At 34.2% G+C, this 19,078-nt stretch overlaps 1 protein-coding gene across 4 annotated transcripts in view; it reads right to left on the reverse strand.

Moving 5' to 3' along the window:
* LOC149797731 (uncharacterized) overlaps window positions 1-19,078 on the reverse strand; it is a 119,406-nt gene that overhangs the window by 95,155 nt on the left and 5,173 nt on the right. The window contains exons 4-7 of one of the 4 annotated variants that reach the window (XM_089962672.1): window positions 18,787-18,922; window positions 13,177-13,290; window positions 6,855-7,004; window positions 2,249-2,392 (exon numbers count right to left, since the gene is read on the reverse strand). In XM_089962672.1, coding sequence (XP_089818798.1) covers window positions 2,249-2,392; window positions 6,855-7,004; window positions 13,177-13,290; window positions 18,787-18,922 — 544 coding nt within the window. The remainder of the gene's footprint in view (window positions 1-2,248; window positions 2,393-6,854; window positions 7,005-13,176; window positions 13,291-18,786; window positions 18,923-19,078) is intronic. The other 3 variants (XM_089962673.1, XM_089962674.1, XM_089962675.1) reach the window with 3 other exon arrangements.

Genomic DNA, 19,078 nt, shown 5'->3' on the forward strand with positions numbered 1-19,078 from the left:
GTTGCTCTACCTCAACAGATCACTAGTTATGCTGAAGGTGGGAACATCAGAACTCTGGTCAAATGCATCACTTTCAGCAGGGTTCTCAGATTATGGCAATTTTGCACTTGGTGTTAGTTTTATGGTATTTCTTCATCGATTTAAAAAAAAAAAATAATAATTATGTATTCTACATGCAATGTTTACTTGTTTTAAATGATTTTATGTGCAACAAGGGCAGAAACCATGTTTTTAAACCTTTTATTATTGATTACTGTGACCGCTACATAGGCTGGTGGCAGTTTTCCCACTATCAGTGTGATTATTATGAAAATATCATATCAGTTACAACTGATCCAATATTTTTCCACAAACAAAAAACAGCTTCGTTAGTCAGTTAGTTGCTTGGCACTTACATTTTGAAAACATGCATACCAGTGCTGAGCAGTTCTCAACCGACATTTTTTTAATCAGGGTATAGACATCAGCACAGAATGTATTTGTTTACACCATGAAGAGGTTACAACCCTAAATAGCAATTGAGTACCAATAAGCATGTAAGCAACTCAGTGGGAAGTCATACTGAAATATGTTAAGTGACCTACGATTAAAATAACAAAGCAGATTTTTTCCCCTATATTTTTATGGAGCTTTTACTCATTTCATTATATTTATTTAAGAAAATTTAAGTTTTCAATTAAATGTGCTTGATTTTATATTTTTTTTGAGCCAACCACAAATTCAAGTTTCATCAAGGCAACACCAAAATTCAAGCAATTTTCATGACTGTGTGATCATGTAAATGATTCACCTGTGACCTTTATGACTGAACAGTTGATAAAGTATGCATAGACCTTAGGGATCTCTTGGCCTAACGGCTGCTTGCAAGTTCTCTCAACCTGACACAATCCTTGTTTATTAAGTGGGGTTCATTTCATTTCACCTCTCCCACCATAATACTAAACTCAACACAAAAAATCTACTAAACAGAACCTGGAAATTTGTTGCATTTACAGCTTTTAAGTCCATAATTTGAGGACAATTTCAGAAAGACTTGTAGTCAATTCATAAGGGTTGCAAGGTCAGCTGAGCCTCCAAATAAACACTATGATGTATACAACTTCCAAAAATTAACACAAACTTCTTAACATAGTTCATGATGCTAATGAGATTGATTAGTGTCTGTCAGACCTCCATTATGTCACAGGGATAAATTTCAACTAAAATTACTGAGACTGACTGGCATCCGTCAAACCTCCATTATGTCACCCAGATGTCAATTTTGACAGAAAACGGAAATTGACTGGCATCTCTCAGATCTGTTATGTCAACCAGATGTCAATTTCGACAGAATACAGAGATTGACTGGCATCTGTCAGATCTTCATTATGTCAACCAGATGTAAATTTCAACAGAATATTGAGATTGACTGGCATCTGTCAAATCTTCATTGTGTCACCAAGCTGTCAATTTCAAAAGAATAATGAGATTGACTGGCATCTGTCAGGTCTCTCTTGTGTCACCAAGCTGTCAATTTCAACAGATTACTGTGATTGCTGCCACCAATGTCACCACTACAAGAAAGTGATACTTATGCTTCACTGCCTGATAAGAAAGTTATAACCACAACTGTAGGTCACTTTGTGAAAAAAAACATGTCCTCAGAATAAAGTCACTTAAAAAGTATTATGACCTTATATGCAACAATATCAGTGAAATGGAGCTAAAGGCAGTTCAACTTAGCACTGACAACAATGACAATAAAAACTACAATAATGACAACATGAGCATCAACAAAATGATACTAATGTCTCACCACTGCTCAATATGCCAAACAAAAATGGAGGTGAGAGCATGATACTGTACAACTCAAAACATCACAATGAAAAGATTACACAAGATCTCAGCTGGTGAAAATTTATTAAACAATTACTGACAGAGTTTCATAAATGCCATGTCAAATGAACACACACTGAAGATTTTATCTATTATGTCACCTCAAAGTGTTAAAAGAATATTAAAACATGACATTGCAACAATCAAAAGGGTTACAGCCTGTATTTTAGGTCACAATGACAGTTATTGTATTATATATTCTATGCAGTTTCATGATTGTGATTATTTTAACATAGCTACAAATATTGAAAAAAATTCAGAAAAAATGGCTCCCTTACAAAACAGGATACTGGAAAAAAATCAACAATTTGGAATATTTCCAAAAACATCAGCCTATAAAAAAAAACTCTTCCACTGGAAAAAATTTTCTCACCTGAATTTTGTTTGACTCTTGGTCGCCACCTTCTGAAACATTTCTTTTCTTCGACTTTTCTACTGGGATTTTATTAGCCTCATTACTTGAGGCACCAGAGGTTTTACGTGTCCTAGGTATGGAGGAATCTACAGACTTGCGTGACTACAGGGGGCAAAAAGAACAAATACATGCAAAATGAGTGACATGTTGAATGTTATTATCACATACACTGTAAAAAAAAAGGTAGCCAAGCATATTCCACAATTTGATACCAGCACACCAACAGTCAACATAAAAACACCATCAAAGAAATAATATAACTAAAATATTTATTCATACAAAAATAAACCTCTATGTTCTTCATTCTACAGAAAAATGAAATGGGAAGCGATGAAAGCATATCATAAATAGGGGTCGTAAGGTTTAGGCTAAATGGTTCATTCCGAATTTCAACAGGATTCTATTTTCATGGTTGTTGCCTAAAAAAATTAATAATCTCCACAATAAGATATATTTTGTCACCAGATCAAGAGTTGACAACTAGTTACATACCATAAAATGTCGTCAATACCATCTGAATTGCCATTCAGAATACCATAAAATGTCAATACCATCTGAATTGCCATTCAGAATACCATAAAATGTCAACAATACCATCTGAATTGCCATTCAGAAAACTAAGTCTCTGATAAAATAGTTCTATTTAATGATGCTAAATTTACAGCTTATCCCTATCAACGAATAAATTAGTTCTACTCAATCAGATGCTAAATTCACAGCTTATCCCTATCAACTAATAAATTAGTTCTACTCAGTCAGATGCTAAATTCACAGTTTATCCATATCAACTAATAAATTAGTTCTACTCAATCAGATGCTAAATTCACAGCTTATCCCTATCAATGAATAAATTAGTTCTACTCAATCAGATGCTAAATTCACAGCTTATCCCTATCAACGAATAAATTAGTTCTACTCAATCAGATGCTAAATTCACAGCTTATCCCTATCAACGAATAAATTAGTTCTACTCAATCAGATGCTAAATTCACAGCATATCCCTATCAACGAATAAATTAGTTCTACTCAATCAGATGCTAAATTCACAGCTTATCCCTATCAACGAATAAATTAGTTCTATTCAATCAGATGCTAAATTCACAGTTTATCCCTATCAACTAATAAATTAGTTCTACTCAATCAGATGCTAAATTCACAGCTTATCCCTACCAACAAATAAATTAGTTCTACTCAATCAGATGCTAAATTCACAGCTTATCCCTATCAACGAATAAATTAGACCTATTCAATCTGAAGCAAAATTAAGTTTATCCAACAGGGGCGAGTATTGCCACCTTTAATCATTTTGTCACACACTAGAATACAGCTGACTGTATTGTAAGATCTATTGATACCAAGCTTAATGTCACCAAGCTGATCATTTTGATAAGCCTTATAAGTTTTATTACAATAACTACTACAGGCTTAATTATGATAAATTTCATGTTTTATTACAATAACTACTACATGCTTATTTATGATAAATTTCATGTTTTATTACAATAACTACTACAGGCTTAATTATGATAAATTTCATGTTTTATTACAATAACTACTACAGGCTTAATTGTGATAAATTTCATGTTTTACTACAATAACTACTACATGCTTAATTATGATAAATTTCATGTTTTATTACAATAACTACTACAGGCTTAATTGTGATAAATTTCATGTTTTACTACAATAACTATTACATGCTTAATTATGATAAATTTCATGTTTTATTACAATAACTACTACAGGCTTAATTATGATAAATTTCATGTTTTATTACAATAACTACTTAACTACTACATGCTTAATTATGATAAATTTCATATTTTATTACAATAACTACTACAGGCTTAATTATGATAAATTTCATGTTTTATTACAATAACTACTACATGCTTAATTATGATAAATTTCATGTTTTATTACAATAACTACTACAGGCTTAATTATGATAAATTTCATGTTTTATTACAATAACTACTACATGCTTAATTATGATAAATTTCATGTTTTATTACAATAACTACTACAGGCTTAATTATGATAAATTTCATGTTCTAATTTCTTAATCAGCAGCTTTTGCCTGTATGGCCAGGTAAGAGATACAAGTTTGCAGCCTAAAATATTACCAATTTTCTTGTCGCTGTTGTTTAATGCCATTTTTCGGCACATGATAGTCTATACATGGCGGCCAGTATTAATGGTGGAGGAAGAACCCGGGAAAAGCCCAGAAAGTACCACCGACCCTTGAGAAGCTACTGGCAAGCTTTCTCACATACCCACAATGGCCAAATCCAAGACTCGAACCCACATAGAGGTGAGATGGCAGTGATCCGTAACGGATAGCACTTTAGACCACTCAGCCACTCAGGGTCCCCCCCAATTTTCTTGCTTAATTTAGTTTATAAAGGGGCAAGATTTCTTGTAATCCTTCCTGAATAGATACTACATTCAAAGCATCTATGTAATGTAGGTAACATTTTTTTCAATGTTACAATCATCCTTGCATTTAAAGATGAACAAGTCCAGCTCTTTGCCTGCTATAAGTTGAAGTTCTGGATCAGGCTTATTTGACCACAACCGACCATCAGTTACTATCAAACTATACATCTGATTGCTTTTTTAAAAATAATTAGTGTTATTTCATATCTCTAAGTAATATTTTAAGTAAACTAAAAAAAAAATAGTTCCACAATTGATCCAATTAAAATACTAATACAGAAGAGTTTGTACCAATATGACTTGTAATATGGTACTATAACAATGCATACTGATATAGTGACATACTTTCAAGCCACCATTATCCACACGATTCTCTGACCAATGACTTGTGTCCATAAATATTTGTATGCTACTTACTTTATTAGCGCGGAATGCAAATGCAACATAAAAACATGAATTACCTCATCCACGCAACTTTTAACAATGGTTTATAACCATAATAAAAATGTCTACACGGAATACTGAAGAAGTTTGATAACCAAGTTTTGAGAAACGCATAAGGACTGAATGAGAAATCAAATAGCATTCACAACATCTGACTGTATACAGCTTCACATATACCCTTCACCTGGTGAACAAATATTCCCCATAGGAAAGAACAAACATACAAATCTTGTCAGAATTTAGACAAGGCCACCAATCCTATAACCTCAAAAAAAACTTTCCATTCTAGGTGTACTACATGCATTGTAAGTTTATGAAAGAATATTGTAGAATGAGGAAAATTTAAAAGTGCCAGATGGAATGAACATCTTTTCTGGTAGAGCTTTACATAAATAAATCAAAATCAACTGAGAAATGTAATCAGCCACAAACTAAATCACACGCTTTAAACTGATATATTAATTCTTGAAACATTCATGTACAAAGTGCATTTTAAAAAAATCAAGGACTTTTCAAGGCCTGTCATATCTTTAAGGACTTTGCGAGGCCCAGCATGAATTTAAGGACTGCAATTTCAATCAAAGAACTGTAATTGTACCATTCTCTTCCTGTAGAAACTATCAAGTCTTTGTTCAAACTTCATGATGCCCAGAAGTTCATGATGCCCAGTTTCAACCAGGTAAGTTAAAAAAACTTATATGTTCTGAATTAAACAATATGACTTATTTTTGAATGGTGTGCAAATGCACTTATTGGGTCAAACATGCAGAAGAAAATGCAGAATGGATATAATTACAAAAATTAAATATTGACATCAAAGAAAACAAATATAATGGTAGCAATACAACAATGATGGCAGCAATACAACAATGATGGTAGCAAAGAAAGTCATTTTTATGCCTTGTCAACCCTCCATAGAGACAAAGACAAAAGGCAGAAAGATTAGCCATGTTCTCATTTACATGCATCCCTAATCAATTACTACTAACCTACCCAATTTCTGTGCAAAGATCAAAATGTGCCACAACATTTAGCCAAGACCAATGGTGCTCGATTTGTAACCTGACTCACTTATTGGAAGGGTACTTCTGGGATGACAATTTGTACACTTGAGGAAGCCATGGCAGCTCAGCTGATTGAGCATTAGACCCATAATCCAACGTTCACAGGTTCGATACCTGTCGAGGCAACCCTACGTTGGCTGCCTCAATGTGTCCTTGGGAATGGCACTAAAAGCCCATTTCTGCAGCATATAGCCAAAGTGCCAGTAAACCAAACAAAAACAAATCTCACACACTTGACAAGCCCAGTTTTCTAACCGGCACTATTAAGTAAACCTTCATGATAAAGTGGGACCAATCTTACAAATAAAAACAACATTATTAGACATATTTAAAACCCCTTCTTTAAAATCATCCTTGCCCGGCTATTATGTGAATACTGCAGTTGTTGTCACCTAGGGGTGCATCCAATCACCAAGTTACTTGACTGTGACATGGACTGTAATGGAACTATGAACTTGCATACAATAGCAAGTCTACTATAGTCTAACCACAGCCACCATGACCTGGCATATTGCTCACAGGGACCTTGTTGCTTTGTAACAATTCCATGTCCGAAGAGAAAATGAATTATATCAATAAAACAAGCAAACAAACAAACCAACCAGCAATACTCTCACCTGATTTTCAATGACTTCATTGTCTCCACCTTCTGAAACTTTTCTTTTTTTCACCTTCTCTACTGGAGTTTTATTTTCTGTAGCCTCATTACTCAAGGCCCCAGATGATTTACGTTTCCTAGGTAATGCAGAATCTACAGACTTGCGTTGCTACAGAGGACAAAAAGAATAAAGACATGCAAAATTAATGATATGGTGACACAAGTATGTATTTCTCCCATGATCAGCCCAAATCAAAGACAGATGCCCAGTGGGTGGGCTTGCCATTGGCAAAGTCTTTTGCAGACAAATATTTGACAGGGAAGAGGGATCATCACAGGAGAATTACAGCAATGATATGATGGGAGAAACCAAAAAGACTGCCAGCTGAGAGGATTAAAAGAGGCTCAGAAGTGGTTCAAATATTGTAAACACTTAATGCTAAACATGTTATTCTATCACTGATGTACAGAACTCCCTCATTATATGGCTGGTATAGCCATGAATCCCACTGCATCAAGTGCAAGTAAATTTATACATATTACCGCATTTGCCAGCCTATTAGTCGATGCGAAGTATAAGTCGAATTCACTAATTTTGTAAATGTTCCATCCTTTGTTCATATATAAGATGATTTGGAGTATAAGACAAGGTCAGGTCAATAACTTGGCCTCGTTTTTTCACACTAGTAACTTACGGTTTCATGAATAATAATGGTTTCACTGTGATATTCCATATTACTGGCAATCTTGAAATTGCATCAATGATGCTAACATTGTTTGTGATTTTACTCCTGTACAAGGCACTGCTATATATTCCATTATCAACTGACACAGCTGAACAAACAGTCCATGCCTGTTTTAATTATGATATCCATTGCAACAAGAGTCACATGGATGTACATACTATGTACATGTTAATTAAAGGTCTAAAGCTTTAACCTGATTATTCCAGTTGAAACCAGTCTTTGAGTGCAAAATTCAACAGATGTGATAAACTCAATGTGGCTAACAATAGGGATTTGAGGCTATTCATAAGGAAAACAGAATTGTGAAGAAAATTAAAAGACAGAAAACAAAGTTACAAACGAAAAAATAAATAAAAATACTTTTTATTATACTTTAACATATGTATGAAATGCTATATCAAATTTACACAAATGAACAGTTTTATAATACATATTATTTAACATGTCAATTATAACTGAAAGCACATCGATGTTGTAATTCATTTTATTACCTGTAGTATTAAGAAACAAATGATTAAGAGTTCACCTAAAATCTTCCCCAGTATCTCAGGGCTCAGATCATTGGAAATGTTCTAATTATCGTCTGTCTACATCTTGTCATCATCATCTGGCTTCTCTATCCTGCTGACAATTTCTGCTCTAGCAAAGAAATTCCCAATAGCCGATTCAGGAACACTATCCCATGCATCAATAACCCAATGTGCAACCTGGGAATATGTAGCATGCTACATATGTCCAGTGTTTGTGAAGCTGTGCTCGCCTGCCATCATCCAACGTTTCCACAACTTCTGAAGCTCAGCTTTGAAACAGCGATTAACAGAAATGTTTAATGGTTGTAGTAATTTTGTCATACCAACTGAGATCATGCCTAATGACGTCTTCTTGGTTTCAATCTTCACCTTTTGTCTTGGCACTGATGTTTGTGCACACACAGAATCCATAATGAAGAGAGACTTCATAGTTAAGAAAAATCCACATGCTCGATGTGCGAAACATCTATCTAACCACTTCCCCATCATGTTATTGTCCATCCATCCTGTTGCATTTATTTCAATCATTATTCCATTGGGGAATTTCTCCTTTGGCATTGTTTTTCTTTTAAAAATCAACAATGATGGCAACTTTCTGCCATCAGCATAACATGAGAGAACTACATGACCCGTTGTCCTAATAGTAAGACTTAGATCCTTTAACTGTTCTGTTCATTTGACTGTCGAATGTTAACGGCACCTCGTCCACAAGTTAGTCATTTCTAAATTGTCAGTCATATTCTTGTCTTGAACATACTCATGGAAATTGTTCAATTTTTCCAGAAAGTCTACTGGTAGTTTCTGTGCCATAACAGTGCATTGTCTTATACTAAGGCCCCTTCTTTGTATGAACCTAAAATACCATGACATAATTCCACATTCAGCTGTGATTTCCTTTGCCTTGAGTACAAGTTCATTCCACAACACAAAGCGTGTTGTGTCAAGACATAATCTTCTAATTTATCATCATTTATTTACATCCAGAGAAGGGAGTGGGCATCATTTCATGTGATTCTTAATCCATTTGATATTAAAAATGGGTAGCATACTCGATATTAAAAACGGGTATCATAATTGATGCGGATTAATCATAAAGAACAATGGAGTACCGGCAATAAGGTTAACTAGTATTGGTAGCCAAAGCCAATATCAAGGTTTAAACAATTGCAGCAACTGGCTTGATTGTTGATGGAAACCAGAGACCAATTTATCAACTACCGGTATAATCAAAGAGAGACACCAAAATGACAGCTGGTTCAGAATGAATATAGGTGATGTGTTGACGTCACAATTTGCTTTAAACTGAAATGCAAGTCCATCTATATATCTGATTTTAGTTTAGTCTAAACCATATTTGAGAAAGTTTGTGAAATACGATTATAAACATATGATTTGGGTGATTCAGTAGAAAGCATAATCTATGGTATTATATAAATAATCATAGAACGCTCAAGTTAATATGGATTACATCCCTTTCTAGGATCAATTATATCAATGAAAAAGCTATAGCGGTAATCGCTCGCGTGTGTCCAACAGTACACTGGAAAATCAAATATCAATGGACCAGTTGCTAAAATGTGATCAGGAATGGTTAAAAAAGATGAATATTATTTCATATCTTTTTTTCTGAACAAACAATGTGCTTTGAATTTGTACAGTACACTATAGAGCATAGACCGTACGTGTGCTATACAGCCCACTGAATTATTTACCGGTATTGTTTTATTTCATGTTTGAGAAATATGAAAATACATGCAGAATGCAAACTAAATAATGACAAAACTTATAAATATAAATGCAGTCATATTAGTTTATAACAATTTATTGATATAGTAACTGAACAAGAATTTGTACTTCTATGTGACCTGTTTTCTATTATGCAGAATATAGAGCCATTTTAATAGCATAAGCATACAGTAATCCATATATACAAGTTGATGCAATTTCAATGACATAATCCATATATAAAGTCGATTTGGAGTATAAGGCGAAGACCTTACTTTCCAGTCAAAAAGTATCGACTTATAGGCTGGAAAATACAGTATGTACCTGATCAGTGTTATAATGAGGGAATTCTGTCCATCCATTTCAAAACAATGATAAGCATAAAAAATGTATAGATCTCTATAAAGGTATCCATGATCAACTTCAATTGAAAGAGGAACACAAGGGAGACAGTTTGTCAAAAAACGTACCAGAAAAAAGGTGCAACATATCAAATTTATGATTCAAATATAAAAACATTTTATTATATAGAAAAATGATTTAGAGTGGTTTATTATCAGAGGAAAGTATTCACCCAAAAAGAAGGCTACATTTAAATTAATCAACCCTGATGCACCAGTCATTCTGCAGGATTTTATTTTGGATGAAGGAAGGTAACTACTTCAACTTCAACAAAATTCACAATATACACTAACAATGAAATTTGAGCCATAATGATTAGGATTATGAGGTAATTAATTCATTACAAGTTAGCTTATGTTGGTATAAAAATTATTATATTAATACAGTGTGACCCCACTATAACGTAGTGATTGGAGTCCACAGAACCTGATGGTGTTATAAACCAAACTGTGTTATAACCAAGCAACGTCAGTTAGCTGAAGAAAACAATAAATTTACCTAAAATGTCACGATGGGTGTTTGGGTAAAAGAAAGTGGGTGCACAAATACATGCTTTTGATTAAATAAAGGCAAATTAGTCTGAAAAACACCTGTATATTGACAACTTAGAGTTGTGTAGTACAATCCATAACCCGTTAAGTACTGTACAAGTATATAATAAATCCAAGAATTCAAGTAAAGATAATATGTCATAAATTTTATGTATAACTCACATCCCTTTAGAAACAACAAATAACACACACACACACACACATATATATATATATATATATATATATATATATATATATATATATATATATATATATATATATATTTATAAATAAACAAATTGGAAGTCCTCGTCTGATCTCTATCAAATTGTCACAAAACAATTCACTAAAATTGCCACCATTAGCACGTGGCTATACTTGTTTATAAGCCACATGTAATTCAACTGGCCGAGACTCTCTGGTAGACACCCCATCTTCAATTAACTTCACGACCAGACATTTATAGTTTCAAAAGATTGGAAATTTAATTTGCGTTTTAAGTCACCGCTGGCTACAATATAAGCATAATTTTTTCCTCTTCAAAAATGAAACTTTCACAGAAAAATAAACGTGTTCCAGTCATTTTGGAAAATGCAACAATCCATCAGATTGCATTGCATTTATTTATTTAAGTTTGGTGCCACTTCCTTTGATGAAAGGTTCTTTGTTTTTATTGAAGACTGTAATCAGCTTTTTTGATGAAGTGTGCATGTTATTCAAGTTACCGCTAAAGGGCAGCTTTGAAGCATCAAACAAATGTCTGTTTCTTATTGAGGTGGCAACATCAAATAATTGTAGAATATTAAGACTGAATTTTTTAATCATTTGCTTAGTATTTATACATGGTATTAACAGCTGCCTCGCTTAGCGTTCAGCATTTAAGAGGTTAGTGTTAGGACTGGTCAGCCTGGTGTCAGGATAATGTGACTGGGTGGGACATCATGCTACATGTCTGCGGCATGATGCCCCAGTGCTAGACATCACTATAAACTGCCACTCTGCAGACATCATAGCGATATGACTGCAAAATTGTTAAAGTTAAGTTAAAAATCAAAATCACATCACATCAGTATTTATACAGAACGATTGGTGCTTCAAAGGGAATCAGTTTTGTTGAAAGTTTCAGCGAAACTAATTATTCTGGGTACATTTTAAAAACAAAAGGAATTAGGTGTCAGTTGGTCAATTGTAGCAATTACTGTTCCTGTCTTTAAAGGTTGGTTAATTGTAGCTAGTCCGGGTAGCAAGACTACTGGAAAGGCCAACAAGTAAATATTCATTCTGGGTGGTGTTTTGAGACATTTACGATAGTGGAGTGATGCATGTTCTGTTCTGACATGGATTACTACAGAGAATGTGAAGGATTTAATTCTGAGTGAAAGGAGGAATCATCCACAATCAGTCCAAATAGCAAGCAGCCAATAGCCTGACACTATTTCATCCAAGAGATCCACAATCAGTCCAAATAAACTAACTGCTAGCAAGCAGCCAATAGCCTGACACTATTTCATCCAAGAGATCCACTGTGATATAATGCCTCATCTGATTGATCTCTTCTAACAGAAATGTCAACAAAAACAAAAATCGGAGATCTCACAGCATACACTACTACGGTCAGATGTCCAAATAAGCGGATTATGATATAACAATGCCCTGTTAAAATGGTTTCTCAACATGAACAAAGAATTTGTTTATGTAACAACAGATAAATTCCAGTGCATTGTGTGAAGTTTGCGACTTCCGATCATGGTGACTCTGAATTTCTTCACACCAAACCCAAGATTGCACAACACAAGTTTAAACAGTCAACAATGTTGCAAAAAAAACCACCAGATGGTATAATTTGTCACCCGTAAAGAAAATAAATCACAATTTGCGACATTGGCAAAGCTTATTGTGATCCCTGAATAAACCTTTTACGTGTTACTTTTCAAACTTTTAAGAAGAAAAAACTACTCTTTAAGTTCGGATAAAAAGATATATATATGAAATTGCAGGAGCCATGCCACAATCGTCTCATGTTATAATTCATACATGATCTTTACCCCAAAATTATAAACTCTCTACATGTTACTTTTTGTACTTTTAAGAAAGAAAATTGTTGTTTTCATGTATGAGAAAAATTTTGGGAGTCATGCCACAATCATGTTATATCTGAATTTGTGTTATAACGGAGCATGCAATGGCGGGGTCACACTGTATATAGCTAATAATCCATGTATACACTGTGTTATATGCACATTATGAGGGCATATAAATGGGTGTTCACTACACAAAAACATTAAGGAAATCAACATATTCAATGCACAACAAATCAACAGACTGCATATGGAATGTGCTACAACATCTAAATTCACCATAGAAATATGTCATTTTTTATGTAGCATTACTTTCAATCTTTATACCTTTTTCACTGGAGTCTCCTTTGCTTTTCTTGCAGGTGCGCTGAAGGATTTATTTGGGAATATTTGAGCCAGTTCCTCGTCAATAGAGGGAAGGTCCTGCATTCTGATTTGTGACTAAAACAGGAAAAATTGCCAAGTCAATTTTCCATGTCAACTCTTAAGTACAAGATTCACTTTCTACTAATGGGCATACCTGAATCATTGTGACATGGCTTATTAATGGAAACAAGACAGAAACTTGTAATGGTCTTATAAAAGAACTATCAGAATTATCTGCCATCATTCTATTTTTCCACCTTGACCAAAATGTGTTGACCTCAAAGTGAGACACTTCAACCTTACCAAAAATGCAAGTTATTTACAAAGTTTGGTAAAAGCGGATGACACAAAACTTAAGTTATTGTGTTAAGATGAAATTAGGAACAGATGCATATCAGAACATGAAACACTGTCTTATGGCTGTATATAAAGTACTGAAACAAACACAGCCTAATCAACTTCAGAAACAACATATTTTCTTATTACAATCCTGCCTGAAAGCTCTAACAGGATTTGCACTGAGCAGCTTGAGTTGCTTTGAAATCGAAAAAAACTTACTGCCAACATAAACCAAATTTGACAGTTGTATCATTAATGGTTAAAACAAAGTGTTATTACAAGGAATGCAACAACTGGATGAATGGACGAAGAAATTAAACAAACATACAAACTTTCTTTCTCAAGAAAGCTGGTATAACACAATAGCTATAGGCATGGATCCTGTTATACACTTGTCCTCCTCTTGAAAGTCCCGGTTGACCAGCAGCCACCCACTTTATGCAGCCAGAATCCCTTTCGATCAGAGAGTTTGCATTCGAAAGTACCTCTCTCTGGCATACACCCAACTAATATGGCCAGCATATTAGTGCAAAAAATGACATATTGTACCCTCCTGAGCATCCACGTAACGAGGGTTACAAGTAGAAATCTTTCAAATATTTGTTGATTTCCGAATTCAACACACAGACATTTGTTCCAACATTCAATTAACGAACTTTAATCTATAAAAGCATCTAAATAATCCAATTACCCTTACTATGGTGTATGCCTTAGATACTAGGTTTTGTCACTTTAGATAATTAATTAATTTTCATCAATAATTATCAAGATCATGAAAGCTAACAGCTGAGAAGCACAGAATTGTTCTACTCATGTAGGCATGGCATCCAGTCACCATAAAATGTAACTGTATCTCTGACCTTAGATCATGAAATGTACTGGAAAGAGTACTTGATCACAAACCAGTCAAATATATGACAAGCTCACTTCCTTGTAAACATGAGCATTTTATGTAATAATCACAAATTCCCAATGAATGATGTACGGTGGTTAAAAAAACAGTAGAAAATGTCAAGTATTTTCAGTTTACAAAGTGAAAGAAGTTTTATTATGCACATTTGTGTGATCCTCTATAAATAAAGGCCTCCTCTCTTATAAGATCAATATCCTGCTGTAAAAGCAGTAACCTTCTAGGTGGTGACTACAGTACTATAAATCACTTCAACTTTGTAGGTTTCAAATTTCATTGTTTCATGAATGGTATACAGTAATTTTTTTTCAATTAACTTGAGCGGACAGTGGAAAGTAATAATGTCTCTACTGACCTCAAAATGACCTTTAAGCAATTTCAAACAAGATGGACATGCGTCAGATCTCTGATCTGACTGGACTGGTTTCAGACAAAGCAAGACTATTTACTGACTGTTTATTCAGCAGTGTGTTTCAGGTATGAATCATATTTAGTAATAACAATGTGCCCTTGTGTTCCATTCGCTCAATCAAACAGTGAATAGTACTTGTGACCAAAAGAAATAAAACTGCGGTGAACGTTTCTTTTTTAAATTTATGAAACAACTTATGTTTGGATAGGACATGGTAATTGCTTTATCTTCAATATATCTATGGAACAATGTCTTTATTTTCAATATATCTATTCAGAATGGAACAATGTCTAACAGTAGATAATACGGTGCTTTCATAAGTCAATTAATATGTGGTAAGTATTCATGGATAAATAGTGACTAACATTATGTGATATATTGGTTTGAACTTCAATCCTTTCACAAACATTTCTCAAATTTCATTTGACTGCTTAAAGTTTCAGTAAATATGCATTGTTATAAAGAAAAATCACATATGTTTTGGGAAGTAAAGGACACAAAACATATGAATAAAATCATGAGCAATCGATTTTCATTGTTCTTCATCGTTCAAAAACATCTCAATATATATTTCTCAGCATTATAAAAAAACCTCTGTATTAAAACAATAAAACACATACATTACCATCGCAAACTGGTAGGGGAGAGGGACAGGTTTTGAATATCAGTTATGATTGTTTTATTATGAATTTAAACTTTGTGGTTCTGCATACCCACAAAAAATGGTATCCCAGGAATAATAGTGAATTCACTGATTTCTGTAATGGGTCCATTATGTTCATGAATTTTATTTCTGAAATCACTGCTTAATACATCTTACCAGGGTTGGACAAATTTGGAGATTGGAACTTGTGCATATTTATCAAAATAAAAGTTTAAAAATAAAGTAAAATAAAACACGAAACATTTCTTAAAATTGTGTTATATTTATTTTACACGAAAACAGCCTATTAAGCAGACTTTATTTTATTCACATTACTGACAGGAAAACAGACAGATGGATAGAGAGAAATACAACGATATGTGTTTTGGAAATAACAGATTTTACTCAATGATTGTTGATAAATCTGCAAGTTGAGCACATGCGATATATACTGTAATTTGCTGAGGCTGTATAACTCTACGTTAGCAAATGAAGATAAAAATAGTAAGGTAAAATACGTAGAACTGAAAAACCTTCATCGCATTTCAAGCCAAATAAGTTTTCAATGTAAATAAGACTGCTCACTGTCATTTTCCAGTTGCTGGAAGTGTCTATTTTCAGTAAAGGTGTGGTTGCAAGGCCTACACAGAAGGTAAATACTTTGTCATCTGCATCCAATGTATGCAATGTCTAATTCTAATATTTAACAAAAGCACTTTTTGCACACAACATTAAGGAAGTTTACTGAATTATCCAGAGCATAATAAGAACTACGTGTCTTGTTTTGTGAAAATACATAGTGCCCACACAAATATGGGCCCAGTTTTAGCACTGATGTCGGCTGGGGGCTACAAGCTTACAGGGGGATAGACTGAAACTTGTCACCTACAAATTAGTGACATGTGTCAAAGTTAGCTGGCTCGGCACACTTCACTGGAATAAATAGTTGTCTACGCAGTTTGACAGACCAGCATAAAAACTAGACAAGAACCTAAATAAGGACTTCAAGTCAGTGTGTGTGTGTGTGATTTGGATTTTTAACGTAGCTTTAACAATTTTTCAGCCATATCACTACGAGGTCTACATTGTGACAGTTTATAGTGATGTCTAGCACGGCGGCATCATGCCGCAGACATGTAGTATGATGTCCCACCCAGTCACATTATCCTGACATCAGGCTGACCAGTCCTAACACTAACCTATTAATGCTGAGTGCCAAACGAGGTAGCTGTTAGTACCATTTTTGTAAGTCTTTGGTATGACTCGGCTGGGGATCAAACCCAGGACCTCCCGCATCCGAGGTGGGCGCTCTAACCACTAGGCCACCAGAATGGTCTTTAAGTCAGTGAATCCAGTATACTTACAAATATTATGATTAAGTGATGAAAGTGAATCCAGTATACTTACAAATATTATGATTAACTGATTACAAGTTCAAATATAAATATTTATTCCCAATTTGTAAAAACTCACTTTAAATGATAAGCATTAACGTTATCTGAACAAGAAAATGATAGACTGACATCGACAATGAAGATGGAAATAACCTACTCTGACAGTGTACGATGATATAAAGGCTAAATGAAATTGCATGCATTTATGTAAAAGAAGCTTGAAGCACAAGTATTGATACGTGTAGTGTCTCCCGAGTACAAAACTATGAATTCACGGGTTAAAGTTGGAAAAACCACAATAACGAAAAGTAGGCTGCGTGTCAAGGGGGCCACCTAGGTAAAATGTGTGTCAAGGGCAATGTCCTGGTGGAGGGACTAGAGGGGCTGAAGCCCCCTGGAAGTTAAAAAAGGAGTAATTTGGACACTACTTTTGTACGTTAATTGTAATTGAACATTCCAAAAAATCTGATTCTTTAATATGTTGCATCAATCCATTAATACAAATATTTCTCATTGTAAATTTTGAACAAAACTGACTTCCCTTACATCTACCTCAAAAATGTTCTAACACTAACACGTACCAACAATGGATACATAAAAAAATATGATTAGATATTCTGAACTTTTGTCAAGTAAATTAAATATTGATACAATTACGTTGCTTGGTGTTTTATTTTTTATTCAGTATAAATCTGTTGGGATCAAACTCATTTTTTTCTTCTAAATGACTTTGCATCCAAAGTGTTCTCACCACGAAAGTTGGTCAGCATATATACAGTGTATGCAGTTGCAGAAATAGACGACGCGTTCCCCCCCCACCAAGTCAAGCATATGGTTATGCGCTGAAGTATCTCAGGAAAAAAAATTGTACTGTTCTTTTAACCATTTATACATCTGTAACTGTACTGTTCTTTTAACCATTTATACATCTGTAACTGTACTGTTCTTTTAACCATTTATACATCTGTAACTGTACTGTTCTTTTAACCATTTATACATCTGTAACTGTACTGTTCTTTTAACCATTTATACATCTGTAACTGTACTGAACTGGAGAGAAGGAAAAAAAAAAGAAATGGAGCAGTCTGAAAATTTATCATGAGCCAAATTCCATTTATCCTGATCAGTTACTACCAGACCAAAATAATGCAATAAATTGTTGGTTCTTTTATAAAGATCGTTCTATGAAGCAAATGGGGTTGAGCTTCCAAAGCATGCATATCCATTAAGGTTTTTTCCGTGGGGTGGGGTTGGATGGGGTGGGTAAAATGGTTGGAAAGCATTTAATAGTGGAAAACATATCAATGCTTCAGGATACTAAATTTTAAACTTATGATTGGGCAAATGGAAATTTTCATACTGTATTCTGTTCACTCGAGGCTGCATGGATGTGTTCTGCCGAATCACAAAGTTCATACTTCACTCTATAATTCAGTGCCCTCCATGAGACCCAGATAACTCTGTTATTACATTCCACTGCAATTCAATTCCTGTGTTGGCCTCATAGGAACAACAGCTGATAGAAGGGGCTGAATTATTTTAATGAGACACCTTGGCTAATTCTAGAAGGGGTTGAATTATTTTAATGAGACACCTTGGTTGATTCTAGAAGGGGCTGAATTATTTTAATGAGAAACCTTCATGCATATCATTCTACCAGAGAAAACAACGGTAGAATAGAGGTGTATTCTATGCTGTGATAGCACCTATGAAAATCATTACATAATGAAATCATTCTATGCTGTAAACAAATATTTCTGTAATGTAAGGAAATTTTTGTAGGCTGTAAGGAAATCTTTCTATGCTGTAAGGAAATCATTTTATGTTGTAAAGAAATTCTTCTATGCTGTTAAGAAATTGTTCTATGTTGTACCTGCTCTGGCAAAGCTTTAACGGCATCTTCCATGGCTTCAATCGCCTCTTTAAAACCACGTGGCACTCGGGTGGTCAACAAAAACCTTTCCTTGTTAGACATGTAATGGAATATACTATCTTCTGGAATCCAGGCGCTGAAGGAAAAGAACCACAGTTATGTACTTGTGTACTATGCTAATGTCACTAAGCAACAGTACCTAGCAATACTACTGTATCTACTCGCTACAAGTCAAGACCAACTGCAAACTGCATTGGAAGATCAGGATCTATGCTGTTTGCTAATCAGATTA

Source organism: Sinohyriopsis cumingii, chromosome 6 (assembly GCF_028554795.1).
Source record: "Sinohyriopsis cumingii isolate HCF-2022 chromosome 6, ASM2855479v2, whole genome shotgun sequence".
Classification (NCBI taxonomy): domain Eukaryota; kingdom Metazoa; phylum Mollusca; class Bivalvia; order Unionida; family Unionidae; genus Sinohyriopsis; species Sinohyriopsis cumingii.